Below are 25,892 nucleotides of genomic sequence, written 5' to 3'. Positions count from 1 at the left end.
TTTTTTATGTAGCCTATGTCCTTCTGCTTGCCCTGAGGTTTTCTAAGATGTCTTGGGTGTGTGGATTGGCGCTGTAGTTCCCGAGTTTACCTCGCCTAAAGGTGCAAGTTCTCTCTTTATAATAGTAGTATAGATGAGTTGTAGAGGAGTCTTAGACTAGAGACCTAAACTATTACTGCCCAAAAACCTAATACTGCCCAAAAACCATAGAGATGTTTGTAACCTCTAACCCTTCAACCAAAACTAAAAACCTGGATTCTTAATGGTCTCTCTGTCCAGTACATATCTTGATTTCCCTCAACCACAAAAGGACGCCACATATAACAATAGTGAGTAATTCAAATCTATTTAACTTTAACAGAAGTTACTTTAGAGAAAATAGAGTTCTTCTAGAAAACAGCTGTTTTTCTTTTGGACATTTCTATATGGTAAAATGACAACACATTCATGGATATTTAGAAAGCAAAGATTGCATCATCAGAGGTTACATGTTACCTGAGCTTCCATTTTGTTGCCAGAGCAACAGATCGACTTGCAGCCAAAGACAGAGGTGGATAGGCCCAGGGAGAACTCCAGTAGTGAGAGAATAAGCAGTACGGAAACAATGGGTTTTCGGGCATTCTAAAATGTAATACAAAATTTGAATTATGACAGACAAACCACAAAGGAACTCACATCACTTTTGACTATCATGCCCTATGGTAAATAGTAATTTTTAACCCTACACTATCCAACATTTACCCTACTGTTGCACTAACTGGAGTGGGAATAGTAATTTTTACCCCTACACTATCAAATACTTACCCTACTGTTGCACTCACTGGAGTGGGAATAGTAATTCTTACCCCTACACTATCCAACACCTACCCTACTGTTGCACTCACTGGAGTGGGAATAGTCATTTTTACCCCTACACTATCCAACACTTACCCTACTGTTGCCCTAAAAGTAATATGCGTTGTAATGGAATGCGTTGTAAATGTATTTTCTGTAAATGTGTTGTGATGGCATGCGTTGTAAAATCATGTGTTGTAATGGATGTTGCAATATAAAAACTGCGTTGTAAAGGCATGCATTGTAAATGTTTGCACTATAACATCATACATTCTTCAGTATTACGTACAAAGCCACACAAAGCTTGATTTGTGTGGCCTTGTGGGCTTAGTAAAGAAATGTAATGCAAGGCAGCTGCTTGCGCTCCGTTGAGTTTCAGTTCAACTTGGGGATAGTTTTATGGGTGGAGTGTGGGCATTCCCATGCATTCACCCACGGATTTTCGCTTGTAAACCCAGGAATGCGTCAAAATGCTGTGCCTTCCCAGTTGAGGATTAATGAGGAGAAATATAATTATTTCTCCTCATTATTGCCTCTTTCTAAGTGTGCTGTATCCAGCATACATAGGAAGAGGAAAATGCCTTCTTGTCTGTATGCGGGCACACTTGCACCATGTCGCAAAGCTCCCTACATTAGCACTAGGCTGCATACAGTGCACCAGCGTTAGGAGGCAACAAAACTGCACCATATCAGTTTAGTAGTAGTAAAGTTGAGAAAAATCCTAATTTTAAGACTTTCGATATTCACAGAAGGCATTTAGGAGTCCTAAAGTTAGGAGTCCTAACTTCTGTGAATACCGAAATGAGCAAGTGCCTTCTGTGAATACCAAAATGAGTAAGTGCCTTCTGTGAATACCAAAATGAGTAAGTGCCTTCTGTGAATACCAAAATAATAGTAAGTTTAGGATTTTGTCTTAAGTTAGTTCTGTGAATCGGGTCCAAAATTGGTCCAGTGGGGGTGGGACCACAGAGTGGAGTACGTCCTAAACTAATGGAAATACAGTTACCAGGATTATAAACCTGTGCGCCCGAATCTTGCTCGCACCGCTGGACGTTGTTTGAGTATTGAGACCTTGTCTATAGTTTGCACTCACATTTTTTATGTAGAACTGCAGCATGTTATACAGTTTCAATGACCTTGTTGTTGATTCAGTGCTAGGGGGCTAGGGCAACACACGTCATCCCATGTAGTGTAAACACGTGGAATTACCCAAATTGTCTGTGAGATTATGCAGAATTATGCAAGAATAGTAATTCTACATTTAGCACTACCTACTTTGCACAAATCTACTCTCTTGCATTCAAATTGGATGTGAGGATGTGTTTTGCTCTAAGAAAATAGTGCTAATTGCAACAGAACATAAACAGCAGTGCAAGCAGTCTCTCGTGCTTGCTTAATGTGCTCTTGTGGTAGGATGTCCCCCCACCCCAAATTACTCCTAATTACGTGAGCAGGTGTAATCATGTTGGGCCCGATTCACAGAACTAACTTAAGACAAAATCCTAAACTTACTACCATTTTGGTATTCACAGAAGGCACTTACTCATTTCGGTATTCACAGAAGTTAGGACTCCTAACTTTAGGACTCCTAAATGCCTTCTGTGAATACCGAAAGTCTTAAAATGAGGATTTTTCTCAATTTAGTAGTAGTAAAGTTAACTTTACTACGACTTTAGGACTCCTTAATACCTTCTGTGAATACCGAAAATCTTAAAATGAGGATTTTTCTCAATTTAGTAGTAGTAAAGTTAACTTTACTAGTACTAAATTGAGAAAAATCCTCATTTTAAGACTTTCGGTATTCAAGAAAGGCATTTAGGAGTCCTACAGTTAGGACTCCTAACTTCTGTGAATACCAAAATGAGTAAGTGTCTTCTGTGAATACCAAAATGGTAGTAAGTTTAGGATTTTGTCTTAAGGTAGTTCTGTGAATCGGGCCCGTTATCTTTAAAAATTCTGCATCAAAGAATAACACAAAATTAACATGATGAAGGTCTGTTCAGTGCATGTATCTGGGCAATTTAAATTTTCTGTAGAGGCAATTCTTAAGAATAAATAGTATTTCTAGCCCTAAGCATTGGAAACAAAGTATTCATTGTGAGGCTTCACATGATAATCAAAATGTTTAAAAAACTGAAAAAAATCAGTGGAAGACCTAAATTGCATTTCTGCTAGTTAAGAATATATGATTTTTGTATGTTTATAGTTCAAAGTGGACCAACTTAAAAGTAGAGAACTACATGTAAGTGGCCCAATGTAAGAAACTGGCTCTATATATACTGCACCAAAGTGAGGTACAGTGTGTAGAGTCTAAGGGTCTCCAGAGGTTTGGCAGAGGCTAAAGTTAGATAGAACCTTACACTCTAAAGTGGTAACTTGGTCGAGCAGTAAGGCAGTATCAGAGGACAGTGTTAAGCATTTGATGTACTCACTCAGACAGCAAATGAATTTACACTCAAGAACTGAACTCTAGGACAATTGTTTTGTATTTAAAAAAACGGTTTTATTTCTAGAACCAAGCAAACCTGGCAGAGGTAAGCATAAAAATATGTTTCAGTAGTAAATTACTTGTATGAACACAGTTCAAAATTGCAGTGTAACTTGTACTGGTTTTGGTTACAGCTTTAAGTAAGCAGTTTGCGACACATTGCAGGTATAGTACATTCGAATGAATGGGATTTTTAAGTAAAATGCAGTTAATTACTTTTCAGATTACATTTGCTAACACTGGGCTGGATCCTAGATTCATCCCAGGACATTTCCTGAAAACAGGGGAGTAAATGCGTTTTAGTTAGAGGTACGATTTTTAAAGAAAATTATTGCATTTCAAAAGTTGACGCTTGGAAACTTTTTCGCATAGAACCACCAATGTTATACTATGGGAGGAAATTCACATAGCAGGTAAGTTATGTTAACAATACTTTTCTTACTCGGTGCTGGATACCTAGATTCAGCACTGGGACATTTCCTGAAAACAGTTGAGAAAATGCGTTTTGGTTATTCGGCTGATTTGTAAGGAATATTCTTAGTTTTCAAAAGTGGACACTGAACTTTTGGGGGAGAAAAAGTGTCAATGTTCTGATGTTCTGAGGAAAAAGAGGTTATCGGTTTTCAGGTAGGTAATCGGTCTTTGGAGTTAGGGTCCTGGGGTTAGACTCGGCGGTCTCCCAGGGTCAGTGATGCACTGTTGCACCCTCAGCGGCACTCAGGCGGCCGGGTGCAGAGTGTTGAGGCCCAATGTTATCCTACGGAGGATAGGGGGAGTCTGGTTGGTGACTGCTGGCAAGCAGGCCACGGGGTTGTGGGAGCAAAGCTCCTTGGCTTAAGCTCAGGGCAAGTTGGGTACCAAGTTAGCACAAAAGGAGCACCCTCAGCGGCACTAGGGCACTGTTGAATTCAATGGAGATTCTCCGGGACAAAAACACTGCATGCTCGTTGACGAGGATCTTCCTGGAGCAACCACCACTACGAGGGGGAAGTAGGGATGTAGATGGTAGATTAGACCCTGCTGAGCTGGGCACACAATTTTCTTACCCTCTCTCGTTGGAGTAGGGGGTCTTCTGGATTGAGGCTGCAGGCTTCTGGAGGCTTGAGTCAGGTCAGGGGTCGCCGGATCTCAGGTCAAGATCGCTGGGGGATCTCCTTGTGGCGTTTTTCCACTCAAACTCGGGCCGGGCTCGGCGGCTGCAGAGTGGGCTGGTTTTGCGGTTTCTGGTTGGCACCAGAAGCTGCAGTTCAAACATTTCCAGTGATCACGGGAGAAACAGCTTGGAAAGTGAATGCAGGCAGGTCCTCCGGAGTTTTTTAGGTTACTGTCCGCTGGACACGCCGGGGTTTGCAGGAGCAGGTTCGAGGGGAGACAGGCTTGTAGGGCTGGGGCCAAGTCAGTGGGTGTCGTCCTCTTGTTAGCTCTGCACAACTTACACGCAGCCTGCAAAGGCAGTGTGAGTCAGGATACAGGGCCTCTAAGGATGGCACAATAAGTGCTGCAGCCCTTAGAGGCCGTCCCTCGTCACAGTGCCCTGGGTACCTGTGGTACAATTTACCAGGGGCCTACCTGTGGCGAGAGATGCCAATTCGGTTTAGTCTTCAATGCAATATTAGGGAAGGAACACAGGCCCTGGGTACCTGATAGGCAGGAGCCCAGCGCACACTCAGTCAAAGCACATCAGCAATTCAGCAACCCGGGGGCACACTATGCAAGAAAGAGGGCACTTTTTCACAGCCCCCAATTGGCTTTTTTCCTAATTAAGACCTCTGAATTAGATGGGATTCTGAAGACCTGAAGAATTTCTTGCCATCTGTTTCTGAAAACATATGCACACTAAATAAGTGCCTACCTTGTTTCTGAAAACATATGCACAATTAATAAGCATCTATCTGTTAATATGTAAATGTAGTATACTTGTAAAGCGCACAGCTGCCCCATCTCGGGGCATCCCGGCGCTGTATAATGCGGTGGAACCCTTCCTGGCTCTCCCTGTGAGATGCCCCTCCTGGGCACCCCCAAGGTGAAGCCAGGCATCCCAGTGTTGTTGGGGCCGTTGTGGAGATTAAGCAAGCTATTGCCCAGAGTTGCAGCGTGGGACCCATGATTAGAGTAGGTGCCGAGGCGAGAATTATCAAGTCCGCGGACATTGAGCCCAAGACCCTGCCGCGTCGGGACTTAAACCCTGGTCCGGGCCAGGTCTCTGCATCAGGGTCTGCCACTCTAACCACTGAGCCACACTTCTCCACGTATGATGGATATGACCCTGTTCTATAATGGAGGGTTTCGGTACTGTCTGACTTTCAATCTCTAAACTGTTTACTTCAAAACGTAGCCCATCCAGCCCTTCATCAAAGTGATATGTTAATGCAGCCTGCTTTTAAGCACACAAACAGCTCAAGGTAGCCTCAAAGGTGCCTCAAAAGATGTGGGAAATATTAGAATAGCTTGCAAGGCCTATACAGTTGCTCTGAGAGATAGGAAAGCTGTATTAGAGTTTTTCCGTGGTCCAATTTGGCAGCTGTTGGGACCTCTAGAGATGCAAGACTTTTCGCTAGGTCATGAATCGTCAATTTTTTACAGAGGCCCTCCCCCTAAGACAGACTGTGCAACAAGACAATAAGGTTCTCCCTGCTAAAGACATGGAATTGGCCTTCCAGTTTAGCCACACCATCAGTGTTAAGGATGTTATCAAAGCCACTATCATCAGCCATGTGAAAAAGCATGAGGCCAGGGGAAGTCCCTTCGGAACCCTATTTAAAACAAATATTGATTTATGGGCCCCTCTGCCCACTTATGTTTTTAGAGCTGTGATTACTTGCCATTTACCCTCCATATGGAAAGAAGGCATAATGGTCTCCATTTCGAAAAAGGAAGATAGGAACAACCCAGCCAGTGATTGCCCAATATATTACTAGATTCAACAGTGAAGATTCTGGGAAGGGTTCTTTTAGCATGATTGGAGGAATGGGCCGGCTCACATATTCCTTCTGAGGTGCAATACAGTTTTAGACAAGGCTCAGGCACTGTAAAACAATGTTTGAATCTCTCCCTATTAATTGCAAGTACACCAGAAACACAAAAGATGCTCTACATTCAGCATTTACGGACTTGTCATGTGCAGTCGAAACAGTTAATCATTCCAAATTATAGGTGAATCTTATAAATACTGGGGTGAAAGCAGCTTTAATTATCCTATTATGCCATCTTTATTGGAATACCTTGGCCAAGATTCACTTTGGACCGAGGGGAGAATGCATACAATGCATCAGTTATCAGGGAATTTGCCTGGGCTATATACTAGCCCTGTTTTTATTTCTTAACTATATAAATGGCCTAGAAGATCATCTTTTACAGAAGAATCTAGATTTCCTGAAGATGGGTAATCGGTTTATTACAACCCTTTTACTTTAAAAAAATATATATCTTTAGGTTTTATATTTTTTGACCAAATACACCCCCAGTTGATAACCCCCCTCCCCCACCTCTTTCTCAGACGTGCCCTGTATATACAATAAGGACATTTTAATAGTTTTAGTATAATAACAGCTGTCTCAAAGATAGAAAAGGAAAAAAATCATAATCCAGATCATAATAGACACTTGATAAACATTAACCAGTTTCTGTCTGACTTTGTATCCATTGTATTAACGGGTCCCAAATTGCAAGTCCCATTTTGCGTTTATTACGCCCCTTTCTTTCGTATATGGCTACATCTAAACTACAAGTAGCCTGCTATCAAGATCGCCATTTTTGAAACACCGGTGGATTAGGATCCAACCACGCTGACGCTATACATAGTCTAAAAACCGCCATGGCTACAAATATCAGCCCTTGCATGTATTTAGGTCGACTAGCATCATTTCATCGGGAGATATTTCTATTCTTGTATCTAATACTTCTGATAAAAAAGCTGTTATAGCTTTCACTAATTTCGTGAATACATCACATGAGGCTAAGATATGTACGCTGTCATCTTCAATTAAATCACATCTAGGGCATAATGTTCCTTTTCCTGTCCACATTTCGCAATTGTATAGGGAGTGTAGTATCATATAAACAAGCATTTGCAATGCAATAGGTCTCGCATTAGGAAAGTTTGATCTATTGGTATTGTAAATGACAGTTTTTTTATTTATGTTTTGTTTTTGAAAATAGCGAAATTAACCCCTTCCATGCTGGGCCGATTTTTCTCGTGTGCTAGGCTTATTGAAGAATCAATGGCTTTATGACGGCCCCCAGCCGTCATGAGCACACGAGCACTGTAATGCATGACGGATGGGGGCCGTCATCAGCATGGAAGGGGTTAATAGCTTTGTCATTTACAATGCCAATAGTTATAACTTTCGCCAATGTGACACCTATAGCATTTGTAACTCAATATGTGTTGTATTAACGTGACTTACATGTATTGATATTACAAATAACAATGGATTTTAATTTTTTCAATAATTAATACTTATATAAAAGTTATTTTAATTTATAATGGCAATAGCTTAAAGTTTTGTAAATAACTTTTGTGAAGATTATGTTCAGTGTATTTTATTGTGACGAAAATCTAAGAACAGAAGTGAAATATTAACATCTTTTTGTTATATTTGTAATAAAGCTTGAAACATTGAGAGAACATATTTGAACCAGGTGTTGTTGAATGGTTGCACAGATTGAAGCTGTGATGGCGCTGAGCGATGTTGTGATGGCGAAGGAGTGATGCTGTGGCGTTCAGTGATGCTGCGGTAGCGCATAGTGATGTTGTGTTGCACCTGAATGATGCTGTGGTGGTGCAGAGTGATGTTGTATGCTATGCTATGTTTTGTTTTGCTATCCTATGTTTTGTTCTGTTATGCTATGCTGTTTTGTTATGCTATGTTTTGTTATGTTTTATTATGCTATGCTTTGTTTTGCTATGCTATGCTTTGTTATGCTAGGTATTGTTATGCTATGCTATGCTTTGTTATGCTATGTTTTGTTATGCTATGCTAACCTTTGTTTTGTTATGCCATGCTATGTTGTGTTTTGTTATGCTATGCTACGTTTTGTTGTGTTTTGTTATGCTATGCTATGTTTTGATATGCTAGGTTTTGTTTTGCTATCCTATGCTTTGTTTTGTTATGCTATGCTATGCTGGTGAGGGTGTGTGTGTGTGTGTGTGTGTGTGTGTGTGTGAGTGAGTGTGTGGGAGTGTGTGTGTGTGTGTGTGTGTGTGAGGATGAGTGGGGGTGAGTGAGGGTGTGTGAGGGCAAGGGTGTGTGAGGGTGAGGGTGGGTGAGTGAGTGAGGGTGTGTGAGGGTGAGGGGGTGTGAGGGTGAGGATGAGTGAGGGGGTGAGAGGGTGGGTGAGGGGGGTGAGTGTGGGGGTGAGGGTGAGGGGGTGTGAGAGGGTGTGTGAGGGTGTGGTGTGAGGGTGAGGGGTGAGTGAGGGTGTGTGAGAGGGGGCAAGAGGGTGTGTGAGGGTGAGAGGGTGGGTGAGGGTGAGTGACGGTGTGTGAGGGTGAGGGGCTGTGAGTGTGAGGGTGAGGGGGTGTGAAGGTGAGGGGGAGTGAGGGTGAGGGTGTGTGAGGCTGAGGGGATGTGAGGGATTGTGAGAGTGAGGGGGTGCAAGGGTGAGGGGTGCAAGGGTGTGGGGGGTGAGGGTGAAGGGCTGAGCGGGAGGGTGTGGGGTTGTAAGGGTGTGAGGGTGAGGGTGGGAGGGTAAGGGTGACGGGGGTGAGGGTGACGGGGAGTGAGGTAGGGGGTATGAGGGTGTGAGAGTGAGGGGGGGTGAGGGGGTGTGAGGGTGAGTGAGGGGGTGTGAGGGTGAGTGAGGGGGTGTGAGAGTGGGTGAGGGTATGAGAGGGTGTGAGAGGGTGCTGAAGGGACGTGAAATATTGTGTCCCATCTGTAATGTACTGGACGGATGGGAGAGAGGTCTTCTGTGCATGCGGTTTGAAGACCTGCTCCAAACATTATGGCGGGCGTTGGCAAAGCGAAAGAAACCTGGTTTGGGAACAATCAGATCAGTAAATGAGGGAGGTGTGGCTCTAATGCATGCTGCTTGCTTTATCTACTTTAGAAGGATGCAAGGCAGAGCCCTCTCACAATTCTGAAGCAGACTCCCTTAAAACGCATTTGGAAATTTGGTTTTCTCACTCCAGTTCCCTTACTTCTTGGTTGGTTTGACTCTGTAGATTTGTCTGTCTCGCAATAGCGCTTTGGTACCTTGGGTTTTATTGCGCTTTATAAAACAATATCATTTCACGTCATTCCTGGGAATGATTTTGAAACCTGCAGCTTTAAAAAAGATCCCTTCAGGGGATTACTTTCTGGGGGAGTTGTCTGCATGGGCATGACGCAGAGCAGATTGAGCAATATAAAACTACAACAACAAACAAAAGGGATGAAAACGAGTCCATGACATAAAGGGGTGGGAAAGGGTATGTCAGTGGCAGAAAGAGGCAGAGGTGAAATATGACCTTAATATTTGGCAACGCACGACATTCGGCATCACACTAGTATGCTTCTGAGAAAATGTGGGCGCCGACAGAGAACATTCTAAAAATTAAGCACAGCCTGTAGAGCCATTAGGCATCAACAGCCAGCTCCAAGAGGCCACTGGACTTAACCGGAAGTTTCTCCACAGCAGATCTTTACATGCCTAACACCCCCTGCAGCAGCGCTGGGATCAAAGCGAAATTAACTGTAACTGCAAATGTCGTTTTCACCTGGGTGAATATAGATCTGACGTTTCTCTGCAGTGAGATCCAGCCTGTAATATCCCGGTAATCTGATCTTGCGTGAAAGAAAGGGCGCACCCGTGTTTTGTCATCATCAAGCGGTGAAATTTGATTCAATGTGCACATTGTATGTAAATTGATCAGGTCATATATAATGTGCCCAAAACCTGTGTTTTATAGTGCTCACATTAGCCGAGCATCTAGGCGCCTCATCAGCAGGGGATGTCCACTGGGGGGCCTAAATTAAGGACCCTTAAACTTTTCTGATACGATACTGGATTTGCACCAAAATATGTTGGTACTGGAGTGTATAAAAAGTGTACTTTTCGCTCCGCTGCCGCGGTCTGTGTCATAGGCATTGCCTACTGCTACTTGTGAAACCAACCAAAGTGGCAGCAGGAATGCTCAAGCGCACAGATAAACAAAGTCCGAGAAGCAATGTGCTAAACGTGCCATGCTGCAATTTACTGTTCTTGCGTTCTGTGCTGAACCAGCCACTTCATCAGAAATGTATCTTTAAATATATTCCTCACAGACATACATGCATGTCGTCCCTTTGTTTGATAAATGCCATAGCAATGTGGGGCCGTTAATCCAACTGTTTGTCAAGCTGACAAAAGTGGTGGCAGGATTACACAAGCTCTCAGCATTGCGGGGGGGGGTGGCGGGCGGGGTGCGCATTCCTGACTCACGGCGTGGCGGCCGTGAAGTGTGAAGCAGTGGGTGGGGAAACAGATCCCTTGGAAGCTCTCGGAGGCAGGAGCAAATGGTAGACTGGATGTAGTGCTACTGCCGACTTTGGAACTGGGGCACCAGATTCTAGTCTTGGCGTCCACATAACATCCTGTGATTGTGGGCAAACCACTTAACCCCTTCCATGCTGATGACGGAATCGCTCCGTCATCAGCTACAGTTGAGCTGTGCTGATGACGGAGCGGTTCCGTCATGGCCCGGCCGCCGCGCCTGCGCGGCGCTGATTTCGCGCCTGCGCGGGCGTTCTAAAGAGCGGGGCGGGCCATGACGGAACCGCTCCGTCACCAGCACAGCTCAACTGTAGCTGGTGACGGAGCGGTTCTGTCACCAGCATGCGGCGGCCGCGCCGCCCCTTTAGCGCTGCGGCGGAATAGCCGCCGCAGCGAAGGGGTTAATGTCCCTGTGGCCTGTGCCTGAAAACAACAAAACAAAATCAATGTGTACTTATATAATGTAAACGGTGCTTGTGTAAAGCGCTCCTATAACATTGGGTCCAGATTGGGCAATATAAAACTACAACAACAAACAAAAGGGATGAAAACGAGTCCATGACATAAAAGGGCGGGAGAGGGTATGTCAGTGTCAGAAAGAGGCAGAGGTGAAATATAACCTTAATATTTGGCAACGCACAACATTCGGCATCGCACTAGTATGCTTCTGAGAAAATGTGGGCTCCGACAGAGAATATTCTTAAAATTAGGCACAGCCTGTAGAGCCATTAGGCATCAACAGCCAGCTCCAAGAGGCCACTGGACTTAACCAGAAGTTTCTCCACAGCAGATTGGTATATGCCCAACACCCCCTGCAGCAGCGCTGGGATCAAAGCGAAATTAACTGTAACTGCCAATGGCGTTTTCACCCGGGTGAATATAGATCTGACGTTTCTCTGCAGTGAGATCCAGCCTGTAATATCCCGGTAATCTGATCTCCCGTGAAAGAAAGGGCGCACATGCCATAGCAATGTGGGGCCGTTAATCCATCAGAGTACATTAAGGCAAGTCACAGTGATGGTTAGCACACAGACTGCGCACTTCCTAAAGAAGGCACGGACGCCAATCTGATAACAAAAAAAAAATAACACACAGAAGAAGAAAAAAAATGCGAGTCACGGCCTGGCAGCCTTGAAGTGTGAAGTAGTGGCCGGGGAAGACCGGCGTTGATCTTAAAACTCCGGGGAGGCATGCAATGTGTTAAGGGAACTAGCATTTATCTTGCCTAATGACTGCAATCTTTCCACAAAGTATGAAAAGCCCTGGGGATGTCACAGAGAATGATGTGTGTGCAGGGAGTGATGAGCTGTAGAAAAAAACATGATACCACTGATGCAATCAATGAGATGTCAACCGCAGGGTGAAGGGTTAAGGGGTAATGAGAGACGGCACAGGCTTGGCAGGCTGCGATGGGCTGAGGGGCACGGAGATAAAGGCACAGACAGGGAGGGGGTGGGCAGGCTGATTAGCTGCGGAGCGGATATCTTTGAAGTAGCTCACAGCCTTGAGGCCGTGAAAATTAAAGCAATTAGGGAGGAGGTGGGAGGAAGGCTGATAGGCTGAAGGCTCGGGCAGATGTCAGATTAGAGGGAAGGGTGGGCTGCCTGCAACTCGAGCGACCATATGGAGAGGGAGGGGGGTGGGCTGCCTGCTGGGAGAAGCTTGTGTGAGGGAGGCTGGGCTGCCTTTGATGAGAGCTCGTGCACGAGGAGCTTGTGGATTCTCGTGAACTGTTGAAAATCCGCTTGAGGAGAGCCTTGGGTTAAGTAGTGGTTTAGCAGCATTACACTCGCATACTCATTCCTGCGGAATAGAGTAGGCTCGACCTAAAAAGGTTTTAAAGTATTGAGCTTGCAATTTTGTGGACATGAGGTAGGACTGATATAATTGAAAGGAATGTTGTATAGTTTCGGCTGTAACCCCTAGTTTTACCTGCCATTTTATGGTATATTTATCAAGATCGTCTGGGTACCTTGTAATTAATAATTCATAGATTTCTCCAATTTTAAAATTAGTTTTTTTAGACAGGTTCTCCATTAACTGAACTACTTGAAATTGTTGTCCCCCACCCCCTTTCTTAAAAAGAAAATCCCGTATTTGTAAATATTTAAAATTCCGATCTAGTTTATATTCAGAGCGAAGTTCTTCGAAAGATTTCAATCCCGCAATAGGAAAAAAATACTAGACGTGTAATCCCTTCCTGTACCCATCTCTCAATACAGGTATCTTTAAAAATCCCTGGGAGATTATTGTTTTTATAAATTAGCGTGTAATAAGATAAACGTCCAATCCCCAATAATTTACGTATATTATTCCACGCTTTATAAATACCAAACATGGATTTGAATTTAACCTTCTTGAATTAGCTGTCATTTAGATGTCGCCATAGACACCCTCTGGATTCATCGCCTAAAAGTTCTTGTGGCGTGGGAATAATATCTTCATTTCTAACACCTGAAATAAAAAATAAATGGACACAATATTTCATGATGGTAGCCCAATAATTTAAGTTGATATTTGGCAATGACATTCTCCCTCTGTTCTTAGGTAATGTAATGAATCTTAATGCTCTTCGTGACCTCTTCTATCCCCATATAAGTCTAGAAAACATACTATCTATGTCTTTAAACAATTGGGGTGGGAATTCCAAACAAATTGTCCTTAAAAAATATAAAAATCTAAGTAAAAAGAGCATTTTAATTAGGTTACATCTTCCCCCAATAGATAGATGTAGATTATTTGAACATATCGTATCCTTTTTTGTGTGTTGTATTAATGGTACAATATTGCTGTCAACTAAATTCTCTAATTTGGCCGTTATATTAACACCTAGATATGTTGCGTTCTCTGATAATCTGAAGTTTGTCTTGGTTCAATTAGTATCCAGATACTTCAAAGTTTTTAGCCATTTCTTCGATAATTCCAATTGCACTCATAGGGTCACTAGTAACTAGCGCGACGTGGTCAGCGTAGGCCAAAGTTTTTGTAGCTTGGTCCCTAATCCATACGGGTGGAATTATTATGTTATTGTCTAATCTCCGAATGAAGGGATCAATTTATACCGCAAAAAAGAGGGGAACACGGGCACCCCTGTCTTGTCCCTCTCATTATGCCCAGCGGATATCGACCCATTGACCATTACCACAGCAGATGGATCCGAATACAACATTTGTATTGCTTTGATAAATGGCTCCCCAATACCACTTCTTGCCATGACTGTCCAGAGATATTTCCAGGAGCCTTTTCAGCGTCTAATAATATAAGTGCCATAGGGTCTGCTGCAACCTCAGACCAATCAAACAACAAGATCACCCTTTGAATTTGATCAGTTGTAGCTCTTCCTGGGATAAACCTGTGCTGCCGTTCAGATACGATTTTATGTATCCTTGGAGCCAAATGGGCAGCTAATAGCTTAGCATACATTTTAGAATCCCCGGTAAATAATGCTATTGGGCGATAAGACCCAAGTTCCATAGGGTCTTTTTGTTTTTTTAGGAAAATCACGATTTTGGCCATGGACCATGATCCCGGAGGACGTCCACCTTAAAATACATGTGTGATCAAATCTGTAAGTATATTTTTTAGGGCGAACAAAGCGATACCAAAGGGAATGATGGACGGAGCGTTTGAGCAAAACCCTGATGTCATCAACGTCAGTGACGATATCATGGTCCACACCGAAACCATCACTGAGCACAACTCTCACCTCACCCAGGTGTTACGGAGAATCCAGGACGCTGGACTCACATTGCACAGGAAAAAATGTGAATTCCTCAAAAGGAAGATCTAATTATTTGGCTACACATTCTCCGCTGAGGGAGTAAATCCAGCTCCTGTCAAAGTCCTTGATATTAAGGATGCATCAGCCCCCACCAATGTCACAGAGGTCTGCAGCTTCCTCGGAATGGTGAACTATTGTGTGGCGGTTCATTCGAGACCTCACAACTCTCACTCCACCACTGAGAGAGTTCACAAAGGACTCTGTTCCATGTACGTGGAATGCAGAACAGGCTATGGCGTTCCAGGACATCAAAAACTCTCTTTCCGATGCAACCACCCTGGATTGCTTCAATCTGCGAAAGATGACGCTTGTCCCAGTGAATGCGAGTCCGACAGGATTAGGAGCTGTATTAATGCAATGGCGACAGACTGACAAAGACTGGGCCCCAGTGGCCTTCGCTAGCCGTTCCCTCATGGACACTGAACAGTGGTACTCCCAGATGGAGAAGGAGGCCATCACCATACACTGGGGGTGTCGTCATTTTCATCTCTATGTGTACGATAAGCCATTTGTGGTAACGAGCAATCACAAGCCCCTTCTGGCTCTATTATTAGGCATGTCGTCGAAACCACCACCCAGGATAGAAAAGTGGATGTTACAATTACAAAATTACAATTGCTGGGTGGAATACCAGCCAGGATCTCGGAATCTGGTGGATTATTTATCTCGACACCCAAGAGCAGCCACGGCTCAAGAAGAGGAAGATACGGAGGAGTACTTTCGCTGCATCACTGCGAGGTCCTGTCCACTTCCACTTCCATCGTCGTTTTAAGAGAAGAGACAGACAAAGATGAGTGTCTGCAGAGAGCCAAACTAGCTCTGAAGCAAGGAAACTGGCACTGGGCGAAGGAAGAGTGGAAGATACTCACAGCTGATGCCCGGCGCACCATGGATAGTTTGTATCACATCCGGGTGTCAAGAGGACTATACCTGAACTCTGGTATTCTGTGGGGACGATCTGGAGAGGGTCTTCAGAAGAGAATTTCCCAACTCCCCGCCACCCCTGCTCCCAGAGGACTCTGAGCTCCCGGAATGAAAGGGAAAGGGGAAGTGGATAACAAACAAGAGAGACTGCCACACCCTGGTGTCTTCTAAGAACTTCGTAGTAGCTTTGGACACCTGCAAGAGTAACACAACATTAATACATTCCCAAAAGTCTTGATTGATCACATTAATACATTCCCAAAAGTCTTGGTTGATCTTCATAGAAACTTTAGTTCTCAATGAATACCTGTTGTGAGTGTGGATTGCGCCTCTCTCTGTAGATGTTTAATTAAGAAGCAGGCAATGTAGATGGAAGAAGCTCAAATCCAGAAGATGAAGATCAAAACCAACCACTACAGTGAGTAAGGATATAAACTATATGCGCATATATTATAACCCTAAACACTACACTATGGTCTGTCAGTTCTATGCTGTTGTAGATCTTCTGTACTTCTATTGAATAATTTCTCTGGACAGTTTATAGCTGCTTTCCAAAGGTATCACGAAGAAGACTGTATTGCAAATTCTGTAGACTGCGCAGCTTGTCTTTATTCCAAAAGCGTTCAAGAAATGACTCGTATTTTCTGAGTTCATAAGTGTATAGAACAATTCGGTACGTTCTAAAGGACAATTGCAGTCTCAACTAGGAAATCAACAATGAACTGAAAAGCCTTTCAATTCTCTGAGGAAAAATGGATTCTTGCGATGAGGAACTAGCACGGAGACCATATAGGACTGCTGCAAACATTCGACCAACCCAAAAACTCTTCCTGCGATAAACTCCTATGAGCGCATTCAATGTTCAAAGTTCAAGCGCTCAAAGGATAAGTTCTACCGTGGAAAACTGGAAGAAGACCGCATTGGGAAATTGATCTCTGAATGTCTTACCTCGGCTCCGACATGAAAGGGACTTTTACCGGAGGAAGACACTGAAGCGCTAAATTAAACTCACAGCTTCCTTACTTGACGGGAAGATTACTGCCAGCTTCTTACTTCAATAACTAAGAACCAAAAAAACGGTGGCGGCTGCCGGAAAAGAGACGCCTCAGCGGAGACTCACCAGGATGCAACCGCTACCACCAAGAAGACGGTTGAAGTGCGCAGCGCTCAGGCAGAGCGCGCACGAAATGGCCGTTCAAAACATGAAAGACTAGAACGCTAACCTCATGCTAGCGTGGCACAGTGACAGATAGGTCTGTAAGCTGCAAAGTTTATATTTACAAAGGTTTTCTCCAAAAATGGGAACGATGTAGCCAGGGAAACTTCTTCAGTCTTATCCCTGGTAAGGGGGCTAAAGGCGTTGACACCAGGGTGGGCTTGACAGTAGCCCCCACCAAAGCCCCCTCTCCAGGTTTCTGTGGGAAAGATTTGTGAAATGCAGCCACTAACCTGGGGGCATGTACATTACAGCTAGGCTCCCAAGATCTCTCCTCTGGACCGTAACCCTTCCAATCCACCAAATAGAACAATCTACCTCTCTTCAACTTGGAATCTAGAATTCTTTTGACCTCAAACTCTTCAGAGGACTGGATTAAAACAGGAGCAGGTGGGGCTTCCTGCCTTAGATGAGGCGGACTCTTTCTCACCAAGGAAACATGAAAAGTAGGATGGATCTTCATGGAACTGGGAAGAGTGACTCTCACACTGACGGGATTTACCATCTTGTCAACGGGAAAAGGGCCCACAAACCTGGGTTGAAACTTTTTATTTCCACTCAATCTCATGTGTTTAGTGGAAATCCAAACCAATTCTCCAGATTCAAACTGAGGACTTTCCCTTCTCTTACGATCCGCTGACCTCTTATAATTAGCCTTAGCCTTAGAGAGGCTGGAAAAAGCCAACTGATAGGATTGTTGTAAATTAGAAAGAACCTCTTGAGCAGCTGGAACCTCAACCTCAACCTTACCCACCCTCATATTCGGATGCCTTCCAGAATTTAAGAAGAAGGGGGAAAAACCTGTGGCAGAATGAACAGAATTATTGTAAGCAAACTCCGCAGTACTAAGTAAGGATGGCCAATCACCTTCCCGATCCATTAGATACAAACGGAGATATTGCTCCAGGTCCTGATTTACCCGCTCGGTCTGTCCATCCGTTTCTGGATGAAAACTGGTGGACAGTCGAGAATCCACTCCCATTCCCTTCAAAAAAGATCTCCAAAAGCGGGACACAAATTACGGCCCACGATCTGAGATCACAATTTTGGGAATTCCGTGCAGCCTAACCACATGCTGAACAAACAAATCGGCCAATTGAGGAGCAGTAGGAAGGGCCTTTAAAGGAATGAAATGGCTTATCTTAGTAAACTGATCCACCACCACCCAAATTGCAGTACTCCCCTGACTGGAGGGTAGGTCTACAATAAAATCCATGGATATGGTGTGCCAAGGAGATGGGGCCACCGGCAGCGGCTGAAGTAAACCCTGTGGGAGCTGTCTAATGATTTTTCCTTTGACACATTGCTCACAAGTGGCTATGTACTGTCTCGCCTGAGCTTCCATGCCCGGCCAAATGAATTCTCTCTTTACCAATTCCAAGGTCTTTGCAACTCCTTTGTGTCCTGCCAACAAATGGTTGTGAAACTGCTGAATGATTCTTACTCTGAGATCTTCACTGGGAACAAATATCTTTCCAGATTGATAGGGTTTTCCTTCCTTTATCACTCGGTCTGGGCCTTCCTTATCCCAATTTTCAAACTTCTCTTTGGCAAACTCAGCACAGATTCTGTCGCCCAAGTCATCTTCCACAGAAGTCGCCACAATCTTTTCTTCGGGGATGACAAAACACTCCGTCTGGTGCTCAGCTTCACTACCTAACTCCAACCGAGACAATGCATCCGCTTTAGCATTTGCTGCTCCTGGCTTATAAGTTAGAACAAAGTCATAGTCTGCAAAGAAAAGAGACCACCTTAATTGACGAGGAGATAATGTTCGAGCAGACTTCAGGAATTGGAGATTTCTATGATCAGTGAAGACCGTGATAGTATGTCTGGCCCCTAATAAATAGTGCCGCCAAACCTGGAAGGTGTCCTTCACTGCCAATAGTTCCTTGTCGGCAATTGAGTAGTTTATCTCTGCTGGAGTTAATTTACGGGAATGATAGGCTACCGGGTGCAACTGGCCAGTGCTCTTTTGTCACTGAGACAATATTCCTCCAATTGCTAAATTCGAAGCGTCTGCCTCCACAAAAAAAGGTTCATTCAAATCTGGATGCTGAAGTACGGGTGCAGTGGTGAACTCCTCTTTCAAAGATTGAAAAGCGTCCTCAGTAACAGGTTCCCAGACAAACTTTTCATTCTTTCGCAGCAATCTAGTTATGGGACTCACTTTACTTGAAAAATTATGAATGAATCGTCTGTAAAAATTGGCAAATCCAAGAAAACTTTGTATCTCCTTTACAGATCGAGGAGCTGGCCAGCTCTTTATTGCTTGCAGTTTGGTGTCATCCATTAACACCCCATCTGGAGATAGGATGAAGCCTAAAAACTCTACTTTGGACAATGAAACGCACACTTTTCCAGCTTCACATATAGTTGATGTTCAAGAAGTCTTTCAAGAATGGTTCACACATGAATCACATGCTCTTCCCGACTGTTTGAGAAAATCAGAATGTCGTCTATGTAGACAACTGCAAAGCGATCCAAGTACTCGCGAAGAATATCATTTACAAAGTGCTGGAACGAGCCGGGGCATTACAGAGCCCGAAGGGCATCACCTGATCTTCAAATAATCCCAGCCTGGTGCGAAACGCTGTCTTCCATTCTTCCCCTTCGGCCATACGGACCAAATGGTAAGCTCCTCTGAAGTGTAATTTGTATAAATATGAGCTTCCTTCACCTGATCCAAAAGTTCAGAGCTGAGAGGCAAAGGATAGCGATTCTTCTTAGTGACCAAATTGAGCGCTCCATAATCAATACAGATTCGCAAAGTACCATCTTTTTTATGGATGAAAAAGAGAGGAGAAGACACTGGGGACTGCGATGGGCGTATGAATCCATTGGCAAGATTCTGTTCAATGTACTCCTTTAAATGCAGATTCTCCGGTTCTGAAAGGGCATAAATGCGACTGCATGGGAGAGCAGCTCCAGGTTCCAATTCAATGCGACGATCGTAGGCCCGGTGAGGAGGCAACTTTCGAGCCTCCTGTTCATTAAACACCTCCGCCAAGTCGTGATATTCTTCTGGGATCTCAGGAACTTCCAGTGCGCAGATGATTTGAACTTGATCCGCCAAACTAGAAGACATGGTCTGATGATGAGCTTTCGGAAGGGTATTAAAACAATGTTCTTGACAAAACTCTGACGTTATGTCCAAGGTGCGCTTGGCCCAATCAATCTTTGGATTATGTTCCGTGAGCCAAGGCAACCCTAATATCAACTGAAACTGGGGAGCATCAATTAAATTGAATCGAACAAAACTCTGATGGTCTTCCGGGCCGAACACAGTGATAACTTCAGTATCTGCTACAATAGGTCCAGAAGACATGTTTGTACCATCCACCGCCCGAACTGGCTCAGGCCTCAGTTTCTTTTCAAATCGAATACCCAACGACTTAGCAAATTGGATGTCGCAGAAATTTCCCGTAGCTCCGGAATCAATCATGATAGAAATGTTTTCATGTGCAGCCTCTCCAAACTGGATTTTACTGGACAAAATGAGATGGGGAGCTGAAGATTGTAAAGTGTTTGCTAAGGACTGTAATTTTGGAGCGGACTCTTGTGCCGCTCCCACCAGAGCAACTCCGTCTACTGGCGGAGCCGATCTTTTACCCACGTAGACGTCTTTGGCTTCTTAGGACATTCTCGAACAAAATGGCTCGATTGACCACAATACATACAAAGCTTGCCAGCTCGCCTCTTTTCTCGGTCTTCCTTGCTGAGAGTACCCCGTACTGATCCTATCTGCATGGGTTCCTCGACTAGACTCCCATCATTGCTCTTACTAACTTCTGGACGAGCACGATCCAACCTGGGCGGAACCAATCGATAGTCCTTGCGACGTTCACTCCGCCTTTCCGATTGTCGTTGATCGATATGCAACACTAAGTCAATTAATTCAGACAAGTCGGTTGGCCTCTTTGGAATTTGAGCGAACCCATCCTTGAGCTCGTCCTTAAGTCCTCTATAGAAAATGGCTGCTCTCTTGGCCGTAGGCCAGTTAGTTTCTACAATGAGTTTATTAAACTGTGCAATATAAGCCACCAGCTGAAGGGACTGCGGGAGAAGCACCACCGCACAAGATTGTCAGTGGAGGTTTGCCAGGATATGCAGATTTGGATGGCATTCCTGTAGGATTTCAACTGAAGGGTAGTGTGGGGCGGCCCCCACTTCTTCGGCAGAATTGGGTCTTTGGACCGATGCAGGGAGTGTAGGTTTTGGTGCCATACTTGGAAACAAGTGGGTGGCACAACAGTGGCCGACATGGTGGGGAGAAAATGGCCTAACTGCGAACATTGGTTTTCTGGAGTTGTTTCCAATCTGGGTGGCCTTGATAGTCTGGCCTGAAGACTTGCGTAATCAATCTGTGATCTTCTGGTCAGATAACATGATGTAGTGGAGTGTATTAATCAGCAGGCGGCGCGATGTAATTTCATACTCCGTCTCATGAAAGAGATTGTGCTGAGATGCTTGAAGCTAAATGTACAGTTTAGGGCAAAGCATGTACCTGGGGTCTTGAATAACGCTGCTGACGCACTCTCCCTCTACCATCTGCAGAAGCCACACCAGCACACTTCCCAGCAACACTTTGGCAAATTGGTGCCCCCGATTACAGAACCTCGTGGCGCCCAGCCTAGCCCCCAGGACCAGGACAGCTTACGAAGGGGCGTTTATGTCTTACTGTCGTTTACTGGGTCAGGATTGGGAGGCTAAGTGGGACCAGGAGGCAAACTTTACCTTGTACATGGACACATTGCACGGGGAAGGACGCTCAGCGGCGACAGCTAGCAGACACAAGGCAGCTGTTTCTTTCTTTGCACAATTAAAGGGGGCCAGGGATCCCACGAACAGCTTCTTAGTACGAAAGGCATTGAAGGGATGGCGGCGCCTACAGGCAAATATCGCTGACACCAGACAACCAATAGGCCTGGAACGATTGGCTGTGTTATTGGAAACTTTATCTGACATTTGTAGCTCCCCGGGAGAGGTCCTCTTATTTAAAGCAGCTTTCTCTCTAGCATTCTATGGGGCTCTACGAGTGAGCGAGTTGGTGGCGAGCAACAAGTTGGACTCGCTAGGGGGTCTCCGACTCAGCAACACAAGGATAATAGAGGATAGAATGTTGTTAACTATAGTGAGATCCAAAACAGACCAGGAGGCCCGGGGAGATAGCGTGGGGCTCCATCGGGCGAGGAATAATCCCTGCTGCCCTGTGTCCCATGTGGAGGCATTCATAAGACAACGGCGGGGCCAAGCAGGGGGTGCATTGTTGATACATGCAGATGGTACCCCATTGAACAGGTTCCAGTTTAAGAGTGTGTTGGCAATGGCAATCACCAAAGCGGGTCTGAATTCTAAGGATTATGGAACACATTTATTCAGGATAGGAGCAGCCACGGAAGCAACAGCGAGAGGGTTGCATGCTAACCATGTGAAAAGGATTAGGAGATGGGACTCCTATAGTTACAAACATTACGTGTGGTTGCACACGTTGTAAGATGCGACTAAACCACCTTATGCCTGCCTTGTCATTTGTTTACTGTTCAGTTTCTCGAGCCTGTGACGCAGGGCGGGAACTGGTACCGGGTCAGCAACATCAGCCTTCATCAACACATCAGAACCATGAAGACAAAGGACAGACTCAAGTTGTATGGATTGTGGGGCATTCCTATGTTACCCTTGCTAAACCTGTTTTTTTTGCAGGTGAATATAGACGGAGGGCGGAGCAGGGGGTTTCAAGGTTTCCTTCCATGCGAGGGAGGGGGCTCTGCCTCAGTCAGTTCAGGGGTTTCTTTTTAGAAGTACTTGGCAAACACACCCGCCGCCCACAGTGGTTATCATACACCTGGGGGGTAATGATTTGGTGAAATTGGGAAGGAGGGTCCTGGTTGAAGAAATTATTTCTGTGGCGGGTTGGCTGGCAAAGACCTGTCCAGGCTGCACCATAGTGTGGTCGCAGTTGATTCCTTGTCTGCAGTGGATGGGAGGGGACTCAGTTAAGGCGTTGAATCACTCGGCAAAGAGGATTAACAACAAGATAGAGAAGCTTTTCCGAACACCCCAATTGCAGAATATTCCACATGGGTGCATCTGGGGGGAGGAGTTTTACTTAAGGGATGGAGTCCACTTGACTGAACAGGGAAATGAACTACTGACAAAGAATATGTTGGCATGGATGGAGGGTTTTGCGAGCTAGGCATGACCTTTCAGAGTAGGTTTTTGGGGGCCAGATTGTCGATCAACAATGCTGGCCTGTGGAGGTAAGGTCATGATCGGTGAGCAGCAATTTAAGGTCCTTAGGGGGCGGCACCATTCCAGTTGTGAATAATATGCTGAAGTTTCCTTTAGTTGTTTTCTCCTTTACAGGCGTATAATGTTGGCATTTCATGTGGAATAGGATGTAGCATGTACATTTGTTTTGTCCTTAGGCCCTTTTTTCCCTTTTGACAGGAATATGTTCAATATGGGCCAAATTCACAGAATGAACTTAAGACTCAATCCTAAACTTACTACTATTTTGGTATTCACAGAATGCACTTACTACTTTTGGCATTCACAGAATGAACTTACTACTTTTGGTATTCACAGAAGTTAGGATTTTGTCTTAAGTTTGTCTTAAGACAAACTTAAGACAGACTTAAGACAAAATCCTAACTTCTGTGAATGCCAAAAGTAGTAAGTTCATTCTGTGAATGCCAAAATTAGTACGTGCATTCTGTGAATAGCAAAATAGTAGGAAGTTTAGGATTGAGTCTTAAGTTCATTCTGTGAATCGGGCCCTATGGAGTTGAAGTATGTATACATTTTGTTATTAGGCCTTTTTTTTCTCCATTTACAGGAATTCATTGTCGTATTTATTGTTACTAGGTCAGGCGGTAAGGTCATGATCGGTGAGCAGCAATTTAAGGTCCTTAGGGGGCGGCACCATTCTCGAATGGGTTCGCCCAGGCGGAGGGGCCAATGGTCTCAACTAGAACTTCAGAGGCAGGATATCTGCTTGGTTGGAAGGGTGCGGGGGAGGGAGTTGCGCTTTCTTTGGGCTGGTAGTCACCCCGCACATACACTATGATGTCATCAAACGGCGCGAGTGAAAGGGCCCTCCTTTTGGTTTAAAGGAGTTCACGGAGCGTACGTAACCAGGAGAGGGACGTACTCTCCCGGTAACCGGGCCCTGCCGCGATTGCGCACTCATACGTGAGGGCGTAGCTAGTTAATAAGGATCTGACACCGGTTAGTGACCTTGCCGTAGGCCATAAATGTTTAGAATTGCAATATTCATACGTAGGATGTTAGATTCGGTTAGGAACATGCTGTATTAGACATTTGTTAAGGTTAGCCCCTTTTTCATACCGGTCTACACTGCTGTAAATCTAATGTCAGAATTTTGCAAATTGTTGATTGTATAAATAATGTTTATTTTAACTAATTTTAATTTGTTTTCATATTTTAATAAATACGGCCGGGGCGGTCGCGAGACCCCCCCGCCTTCCAAAGAAACTTCTTGTAAGTATTTGCTTTAAGGGTTGATGTGGTGGTACACTCGCAGGGAGGGGGTGGTCAGTAGTTCCAGACCATATCAGCTTGTGTTTACGAGGAATATAATATTGTGGAAACAAAAATAAGTATATAGGGGGAAAGAGGCTGCAAATGGGGTGCAAAGTATCAAAGTCCGCCAATGCCCATGAGTGGGGTGCTCTGCGATAGATATGTAGAGTTCATTTATGGAGCTGCAGGCACCAAGCATTAGTGTTCACCGAGAAGCGATTGTTCCGACGAGGCGCTATTGTGACAAAAGGTAAAGACACAGGATATACTGTGTTCTGTTTCTGGCACTGCATAACGTGTGAGGTGATAATACACGCATATGACATGGAAAGCAGCTGAGAAATGATACCTCGTTGCACGCTGTTGTTTCCAACCTCCCCTCAGACAGTGTGAGCAGAGGCCACAACAGTCCCGAGCCAGCCCCCCCCCCCCCTCCCAGATGGCATCGGACAGCGTGAGCAGAGAAGCCACAACAGCTTGGAGCCAGCCTCCCCCTCCCAGATGGCATCGGCCGAGAAGCCTTTGTAGCCCAGCCCATCCTGCCTCAACACAGAAAGCACCAGCAGAGTGGCCACACAGCCCAACACTCTGCATCTCTCCCACCCCCCGGCCCTAAGCTGCCTTCGGACAGCATCAGCAGAGAGGCATTGCTGCTAAGATTGCGTGTGTGTGACATTTTCATAACTTCACTTTAATTCTGAGTGACATTAAGCGATTATGAGTAACACTATGTCACAAGCAAAATGAAGACGAGGGAAAGATAAACATCAGAAATGACATGCATTTTTCAAAAATAAATTGACTGCTTCAGGTGACATTCGCCATCTTGAAATTGTAAATATAAGCAAGCATTTGCAATGCAATAGGTCTCGCATTTATGCGAGTTTGAGCTGTTGGAATTGTAAATGACAATGCCTTTATTTATGTTTTGGCTTTTAAAACATAAATAAAAGGCTTGTCATGTACGGTTTGTCATTTACAATGCCAATATCTTAAACTCATGTAAATGCAAGACCTATTGCATTGCAAATGCTTGTTTCATCTAGTTTCAAGTTGCAATTTTAAGTTACTCATGTGCAAATCCCCCAATACAGATTACCTGAATTGGTTACGACTGGGTTCCTTCCATTTTCTCCTAGCCTTCCTGCAGCAAGGTCAATGGTTTGACAATGTTCCTGCCTGCCCCTGTGATAAACGAACAAGTTACTTACCTTTGGTAATGATATATCTGAAGGAAACATTAGAAGTGATAGATTCCTTACCTTAGAATTACCCCCAGGCGTCTGACTGGATACAGAAGGTTTTCGTCAGCAGTAATCCTGTGCGTCGGAAGGTGGTGTTGTGCGGCTCCGCATCCGCCGTGGGTGTCATGGTCAGCGAGTGGACGTCGTGGCAGCTACTTAGACGCCACCCTTGCACGCTGATGTCAGTTCTGTACACGACTTTCCACGCCAGAAAATGCAGAGCCATGTAAGATACTGACCACTGGTGCCTTGAAACTAGGGCCCTGAAAGGGATGACCTTAACCCTTGAAATCAGTTTGAATAACGGGGAGGATTGGTGAGGCGGTAAGGAATCTATCACTAATAATGTTTCTTACAGATATATCATTAAACACATAGTGATAGATTCCTTACCTTAGAATAGAT

At 44.6% G+C, this 25,892-nt stretch overlaps 1 protein-coding gene across 1 annotated transcript in view; it reads right to left on the bottom strand.

Annotated features, from left to right (window-relative positions):
* Nucleotides 1-477: 477 nt before the first annotated feature.
* LOC147659274 (membrane-spanning 4-domains subfamily A member 4A-like) overlaps nucleotides 478-25,892 on the bottom strand; it is a 130,523-nt gene continuing 105,108 nt past the window's right edge. The window contains exon 5 of the mRNA XM_086951842.1: nucleotides 478-621. Coding sequence (XP_086807968.1) covers nucleotides 478-621 — 144 coding nt within the window. The remainder of the gene's footprint in view (nucleotides 622-25,892) is intronic.

Source organism: Lissotriton vulgaris, unplaced genomic scaffold, assembly GCF_964263255.1.
Source record: "Lissotriton vulgaris unplaced genomic scaffold, aLisVul1.2 SCAFFOLD_435, whole genome shotgun sequence".
In the NCBI taxonomy this organism is placed as follows: Eukaryota; Metazoa; Chordata; class Amphibia; order Caudata; family Salamandridae; genus Lissotriton; species Lissotriton vulgaris.
The sequence above is the reverse complement of the archived record's forward strand: the minus strand, read 5'-3'. Positions and strand labels throughout refer to the sequence as shown.